Source organism: Bactrocera tryoni, chromosome 5 (genome assembly GCF_016617805.1).
Source record: "Bactrocera tryoni isolate S06 chromosome 5, CSIRO_BtryS06_freeze2, whole genome shotgun sequence".
Taxonomy (NCBI): domain Eukaryota; kingdom Metazoa; phylum Arthropoda; class Insecta; order Diptera; family Tephritidae; genus Bactrocera; species Bactrocera tryoni.
This window is the reverse complement of record NC_052503.1, coordinates 5940667-5947630: the sequence shown is the minus strand read 5'-3', so window position 1 is coordinate 5947630 and position 6964 is coordinate 5940667. Positions and strand designations below refer to the sequence as shown.

General features: G+C 36.5%; 3 protein-coding genes across 3 annotated transcripts; 1 reads left to right on the top strand and 2 right to left on the bottom strand.

Moving 5' to 3' along the window:
* Positions 1–575: 575 nt before the first annotated feature.
* LOC120778261 (U3 small nucleolar RNA-associated protein 4 homolog) lies at positions 576–3098 on the bottom strand. Its single transcript, XM_040110038.1, has 4 exons — positions 2879–3098; positions 1947–2820; positions 851–1888; positions 576–774 (listed from the first exon to the last, which is right to left on the bottom strand). Exons 1-4 carry the CDS (start codon positions 3001–3003, stop codon positions 655–657), a joined length of 2157 nt encoding a protein of 718 aa, XP_039965972.1. The 5' UTR covers positions 3004–3098; the 3' UTR covers positions 576–654.
* Positions 3099–3412: 314 nt separating this feature from the next.
* Positions 3413–5287, top strand: LOC120777737 (protein disulfide-isomerase TMX3). The gene is made up of 3 exons (XM_040109228.1): positions 3413–3696; positions 3749–4629; positions 4693–5287. The coding sequence occupies exons 1-3, from the start codon at positions 3636–3638 to the stop codon at positions 5077–5079; spliced, it is 1329 nt and encodes a 442-aa protein (XP_039965162.1). The 5' UTR covers positions 3413–3635; the 3' UTR covers positions 5080–5287.
* Positions 5288–5411: 124 nt separating this feature from the next.
* LOC120777738 (programmed cell death protein 5) lies at positions 5412–6589 on the bottom strand. Its single transcript, XM_040109229.1, has 3 exons — positions 6424–6589; positions 6015–6135; positions 5412–5958 (listed from the first exon to the last, which is right to left on the bottom strand). Exons 1-3 carry the CDS (start codon positions 6484–6486, stop codon positions 5735–5737), a joined length of 408 nt encoding a protein of 135 aa, XP_039965163.1. The 5' UTR covers positions 6487–6589; the 3' UTR covers positions 5412–5734.
* Between the last annotated feature and the right edge of the window lie 375 nt (positions 6590–6964).

The window sequence follows — 6964 nt, the reverse complement described above, 5'->3', positions numbered from 1 at the left end:
TCAGTGTAGGCAAAATAGTAATTCGCATATATGCAACCGATTGTGCAACGCCGTCATAGTAACGCTGACGGGCTTATTTTTAACGTGCATTCATGCAGTTCACACCCGCGATGATGTTCCTCTGCCTTCAATCCTTATTTTCTTTTGTCTGTTAGTACTTTTGCAACTTTGATAGGGGATGGTTATTGTTGTTGTCACACTTTGTGTGGTATGCGCGCGACGGTCTAGACTTTGACTAGACGTGTGTAACCAAAAAAGCAACAATGCAATCACAACAAAAAATAGTTGATAGTGGTATGAAAAGTTGAAATTGAAGCTTTCATAGTCGAAAAATTCCGCATGCACAGAAATACAACAAATGCCAGTGCATGCATTGTGGAGAGCATACATACATAGTATGTCGTCATGAAAAGTTGCAAAATGACAGCACTCATTAGAACATAAACACAGCAAAAGCATTAATGTTGCACAAAGCTGAGCTTGTTTAAGGTATTAAAGAGAGGAATATCACAATAAACCATATTTTTAAATATATACATACATATATTTTTTATTTTAAATTTAATTTGTAGCCTTAACAATACACTATTATTAAAACAATATTAATTTCTTACAATAAGAAATCAAAAATTTCACTTTTATGTACACTTTACACTAAGCGGTGCCGAATTTCTTTTGTTTAAAAGCGTCCGGTAATTGTTCAATTAATGTGACAGGATTGACACCAACTGCGACCAATTCATCCGTACTGAGCCAACTGAGTGATATTAGGTGCTATGCGTATAAATTGGCAACAAAAAGAAAATTTGCATTAATTAATTTATACAAAAAATATTTCCAGTTCATTTACCTCATAAGATTTCTTAAATTTCAAGCGCAGACCGCTTACTTTACTGTCACTCACAGTACGCTTCAATTTCTTTCCAATCTTCTTGCCTGTTGGTGCTGAAGCGTCATTATCGTATTCGGTTTCGCCATTCGTGTCCGCAACTTTCTCCAACACATATAAATACGCATCGTTATGTAGTACAATATTGTTGGCATTGCGGCTATCCAATAACATATTTGAAACACAATGCGTTTCCGCATTCTCGACAAAATATTCTCGCTCCGAACATGTAAAGCACATTTCTTCTAGATCATATTCAATTATTTTGCCATCAGAGAAGGCTGCCACTAGCCTAGGCTCGTGCGCATGAATTGCTAAAGCCGTTGTAATGGCCGAGTAACGCGGCATGTTGAGATAATGTTTGAAATGTTTGCCCTCAAATATTCTCCATACCGCAATAGTGCGATCTGCACCTGCTGCTACTATGTATGTACCACATTCCGATACGGCGAATATATTTACGACGTCTTTTATGTGTTTACTTGTTTCAATGCTTTCGACGAAGTCTAGGTCAGTGCTGCCATTTTTAACTATTGAAAATATGTTTATTTGACGGGTAGTAGGTTGTACAAGGAAAAGGCGTTTTGAATCGCTGCTGAATATTATGTGGGAGGCAGTAACAAATTGCTCTGGCAGGCCTTTGATGCGGGCAAGCTGTGTGTCATTTTTCCCAGAAACTGATGGTAGAAACCGGAAAAGTCGGATACTCTTTTGGGTCGAGTAGCATAACCATTGACCGTCAGGGGAGATGGTGGCACAAATAATGGGTTCATCATTTTTGCTTCTAAATTCCAATAGTTTTTCTGGTGGAGTATTCAAAGCAAGCATCCTGCGCTCAGGTTCTTTACTCTTATGCTTTGTTTTGTGTTCTTCTTCATCTTCCGTTGGTGCTACTAGCTGTTGTCTGCCGTCCGTAGAACCAAGACGCCACACTTCAAAATAATTTGTATAACGAAGAAGTAACAGGCGATTTTTATTTGATACGGCAACGCATGGATTCTAAGAATCAATTTTAAAATTGTCAAATGTAATTAAATATTTTAATTTTCATTCTTACCTTAAGGAATGGACCATACTTAGATATAGTGGAGCTACGTTTTGAAGCCGAGGATATTCCTAAATAACCATCCATACCACCTGAGAATATGCGGTCACCTGCACATACGAGCGCTTTTACATCATTATCGTGTACACTTCTTTGCAGATATTTTACCCAGCAATAATGCTCCATTTCCTCACGCTTAATTTTTGTTTTGGCATATATTCTGATTATTGGTTCAATTCCTGAACACATTAGCAAATTTTCTTCTTCATTTACAGTTACCGCTAGTACATCAGCCTTTAGCACCTGATGTGATTCCAACTGTGTTGCTAATTTACCATCCCAAACTGAGACTTGACCACGTGAATCACCCGAAATAATTGTGAAATCACTTAGCACTTGTAATGACCAAACAATCACCTCTTTTTTCTTTTCCGCTCGCGAAATTGACATTTTATGCAACGCATGGCCACTCTTCACATCCCAAATTCGTATTGCACCCAATGAACCAGTTACCAGAAATTCGCCGGTACGATCAAATTTACAGCACAACACACGACCTTCTTGCTTATCAAATAGTTGTTTGTATTGCATTTGATCGCTGTCTATGTCAAATATATTGATGTAACCCTCCTCTGTCCCGACAGCCAGCTCTGTTCCGGTGGAGTTTACATCAACGCACCATATAGCATTTCCAGTTACGAACTGCTTACGTCGGGGCCTTAGCAATAGTAAATCCCATTCAACCAATTCGCCAGTAAGACCAACTGAGAATAAACGCTCGCCAGCCCAAACCATACCCTCTACGGAGTTTCCAGGCGATTTCGGTATAACTTTTTCCAAATAGGAGGCATGTTGCATATCCCAAATTTCAATAGATCCATCATTTCTAATAATAATAAATATTCAAAACGAAATTCACCTTTTCAAAATGTGGTTATATTCACCTAGATATAGCCAACTTGTGCCAAATCTTGTTATAAGCCATGCTTTGTATAGAGCGCGGTGTGAGATTATAAAAACGCACATTATGAGTTTTTGTGCGCCCGACTTGAGCACTTCTTCCATTCATTTTTAATTTTCAACGAATTTTTCCTATTTTAAAAATTAAATCTAAAATAAAATGCGGTAGAAATGATAAACAAAATGTCACACGTGCATTCACATCGGGGACGATTGGAAAGAAACAATATGACAGTTGGCATATCCCCAGAGGTGTATTGTTGAAAAATAATGTACAATTTGGGTACTTAAATTTTTACATATTTCAATTTAAATTAGTATTGCAATAATATTCTGCCAAAGGCTATGTAATGTGCAAAACGAATTCTTTATATATACAACTAATAGAAACATAAAATTATGTTTATCTAAACCCATGTAATGCTTAGTCCTTGAGAAAATTAAAAACCGAATAACTACAGAGTATTTCAACACTAGGAAGATGTCAGATCCTATTTGACAGCTGCAAGAATTTTCATTTTGTATATCCCGAAGTACTTCAGCAGATTTTCAGACATATATTTTAGATTAATGAATAAAGCTAATTGAATTAGTAATTAATCAACTTAGCATTTTATAAATCACTTGTTATATAGTTATCAATATGGCGCAATAAGTGTATTTATACTCTATTGAAATTGGTTCCTAAAATTTGGTGTCACTTGTAATAATTATAAACAGATCCATAAATAACTTACGACAATGCTTTGGTTTTATACAAACCGTGCTGAAAGGAGTACTTTGCTATGGAAGCCGCTATTTAGTAAGTTTCTCTCTCTATGATTAGAAAAATATCTAATTTGAAAATTTTTAAGTGCTGCTTGCCATTTTCGCAACTCCCCTTACTCATGCCGCTAATGCCGAAGCTGCGCGTGTGCTTGATTTGAGCGACCGTTTTCTGGAAGTATACAATCAAGGCCAATGGCTGGTCATGTTTTATGCGCCCTGGTGTGGTTATTGTAAACGTGCAGAACCCATTTTTGGGCAGGTGGCACAGGAATTACATGGATTGAGTATCCGTGTAGGAAAAGTAGATTGCACTCGCTTCCCACATGTGGCACGAGAGATGGAGGTTCGTGCATATCCAACCATAATGTTCATAAAAGGAAGCGCAAAGTATATATATAAAGGTGATCGCGTCAAAGAGGAGTTAGTTGACTATGCGCTGCGCATGAGCGGTCCTCCGGTACAATTGGTGACTCGAGCCGAAAGTATCGATATGCTTAAGGGTTCACATACAATATTCTTCATTTTTATTGGCCAGCAGGAGGGTGTGATGTGGGAATCATATTATGCAGCGGCGGAAAACTATCAAGAACACGGGTTCTTCTACGCAACCACACCGGATTTAGCAACACAGCATTTTGAATTTGAACACTTGCCTGCTGTAGTGGTTTACAAAGAAGAACAACATCACTTATATCCACTTGCACATGTAGCCCACGAAATGGATGTGTCCGAGATTAACGACACTATACATCATTGGGTGAATGTCGAAAGATTTGTAACATTCCCAAAAATTACACGTTTCAATATGAATCAATTAATGAAAACGAAAAAATATTTGGTTGTGGCAGTTGTAGAAGAAGATAAATTGAATCAAGTTGCTACACATGAGTTAGAATTCCGTGATATGGTCGAAGGTGTTATACGTAAGCATCGAGATAGGTACCATGATAAATTCCAATTCGCCTGGGTGAGTCTTTTGTGGATTTACATCTATGCAATATGTAATGAAAACCAATTTATTTGTTATTAGATTGGTGATCCTGGCATAGCGCATTCCATCGTACTGGATATGCCGCCCACACCTCATTTGTTTGTGATTAACTCTACAACTCAAGAACATTACATTCCAGACGATGAACCACTTAAAATGACACCACAAGCCCTTCATGTCTTCCTCGAATCCATTCACAACGAAAGTGCTACTCCACTTGGTGGTGACACCCTTTTGGTGCGTGTCCGGCGTGCAATCTTCGAAGTTAGGAAGGGTTTAAGTGATATGTGGAAGGGTAATCCCGTACTTACGACTGTTATCTTGGGCTTACCATGTGGCTTTTTATCGCTCATTTTATATTCCGCCTTCTGTGGCGATTGCTTTGTGGCATCAGATGAAGACGATGATCACGAAAAAACCGAGTAAACTTTGTGCAGAATGCTGTGTCATATGCTTTGAAGTGTTTTGAAACTATGTTTATTGCTTTTATTTATATTTCTAGTCTAATTGTATCGGTTTATAGTATAATTTGTGGCTGTCATATATTTTAACTTGTGGACACTTAGTTGTTGCCCAAACAACGTCATTTAAAATAAATATGTGTAGTGTGTATGGATGAGCATTTTTGAAATAATCAGTTGCATTCCAAAGTTGGCAGAACAAAATTAGGATCATTTGAGAAAATTATACTGCGTTCATCATATCGGTCATTCCATATTTATATATTTTATATTTCGTCTTAATTAAAAGAATTCACAAATGTTTTATTTAATTTTATTCTTTCTATGTTTCTAGCATTATACGTAAATAGAGGTTAGCATTAGGACGAGTAACTTTTTCAGCAATTTTTAAATGTTAATGAAAGCAGAAATAAATAGACTTTACGGCACCTTTCAAAACGTATTGTGCTTTAAAAAATGCCTAAATTTTACATTAATTAGCTTAAAAAAATTTTGTAAACGTCGTATGGTCGCAAATGTGCTACTGCTATATGAAGGATCGGCATTTTACAAAATAAGTATTTGCTACTATTTCGAATAAAACAGATTCCTTCATAACGGCTTTTGTCGAGAACGTACAATCAGCAGCCATAGTCGTCATCGTCATCTGAATCTATGGCAGCACGTCTTCTGTCATATTTAACTGTTGATTTACTTTGTGGCATTTGAGCGTTTATGCTCTCCAATATACTGACAAATTGGGCATCATCAAGCTTTCCACGCACTTGCCCCATTTGGGCCATGCGTATCACCATATTTTCAAACATTTGGGCCTTTTCCGGTTTGCTGATTTTTAAAGTATTCACTGTAAACAAAGAAGTTAATATATAGTATATAGAATGTGGAAAATAAGATACATACGTCGTGCGCGTGCCTGTTGGTCTAACACTTGCGAAAGTATGGAGTGTTTCATTTCCTCCTGCTGGCGCATTTGCTCCTGTTGGGCCTGTTGTTTTTCGGCATTGTTACCACCACTGCTACCCTAAGATTTAACAAAAAAAAAAAAAAATATGAATTAATAATAGCAGCTATTATCACATCGACATAAAATAAGGCAACGAAGTTCTTGATTTAGCATAAAAAATGTTCCGAAAGGATAGCTGCCAAGCTGTTTGATTTTTCCCGTTACAAAATTGTCAAAAGGATAATAGTCTTTGCTTATTTTCATAATCTATTTTTAGTATATAATTTGATGTTCCCCGTAATCCCTGTGCCTATTGCCGGCACCTGTTTCAATGACCCTAAGCCGTTTGTCCACAGAAATACTCACGTATTGTTGTTGCAATTGAGCCATACGCTCAGCACGCAAGGCGTCTAAATCATTATCAGCCATTATTTTTTATTTTAATTATTGTTTATTATTTCCTTATAACAAAATATTAGAGGAAAGAACCACACGAGTAAAACTGTAATAATTCAGATTGGGTTAGTCACTTTTGACATTAAAAAGAGCTGCCAAGCTTTCATTAATTGTATATTATTAATTGAAACGAACCGGTTTGAAAACGAAACAAATTTCATATTTAAATTTTTTTTGTCTTTTAACTATTTAAAACTGTGGTTTTTTTTTATGTTTTACAAAAACAATGATGTTGAAAATACCAAATATTTTACCAATTGCATTTAAACGATAACCTATTAGACAATGAGATCCTCCTCTTCCTCATTATTGTTGACTATTGTCCACCAGTTCGGCCGCTGGTATTTTATCACGATTAGTTGATATTTCAAGATCAAAAGTCGAGAATATGCTAAAATATACATACATATGTTCGAGCAATCCGACTTACCTTCTTTTTTTTAGCAATAAA

Coding starts and splice junctions, on each gene's coding strand:
- LOC120778261 (XM_040110038.1), bottom strand. CDS start 3,003: ATGAATGGAAGAAGTGCTCAAGTCGGGCGCACAAAAACTCATAATGTG. Junction 2,821..2,878: donor CACAAGTTGGCTATATCTAG/GTGAATATAACC, acceptor TATTATTATTAG/AAATGATGGATCTATTGAAA. Junction 1,889..1,946: donor AGTATGGTCCATTCCTTAAG/GTAAGAATGAAA, acceptor ATTGATTCTTAG/AATCCATGCGTTGCCGTATC.
- LOC120777737 (XM_040109228.1), top strand. CDS start 3,636: ATGCTTTGGTTTTATACAAACCGTGCTGAAAGGAGTACTTTGCTATGG. Junction 3,697..3,748: donor GCTATGGAAGCCGCTATTTA/GTAAGTTTCTCT, acceptor AAAATTTTTAAG/TGCTGCTTGCCATTTTCGCA. Junction 4,630..4,692: donor ATAAATTCCAATTCGCCTGG/GTGAGTCTTTTG, acceptor ATTTGTTATTAG/ATTGGTGATCCTGGCATAGC.
- LOC120777738 (XM_040109229.1), bottom strand. CDS start 6,486: ATGGCTGATAATGATTTAGACGCCTTGCGTGCTGAGCGTATGGCTCAA. Junction 6,136..6,423: donor CTCAATTGCAACAACAATAC/GTGAGTATTTCT, acceptor GTTAAATCTTAG/GGTAGCAGTGGTGGTAACAA. Junction 5,959..6,014: donor CCAACAGGCACGCGCACGAC/GTATGTATCTTA, acceptor CTTTGTTTACAG/TGAATACTTTAAAAATCAGC.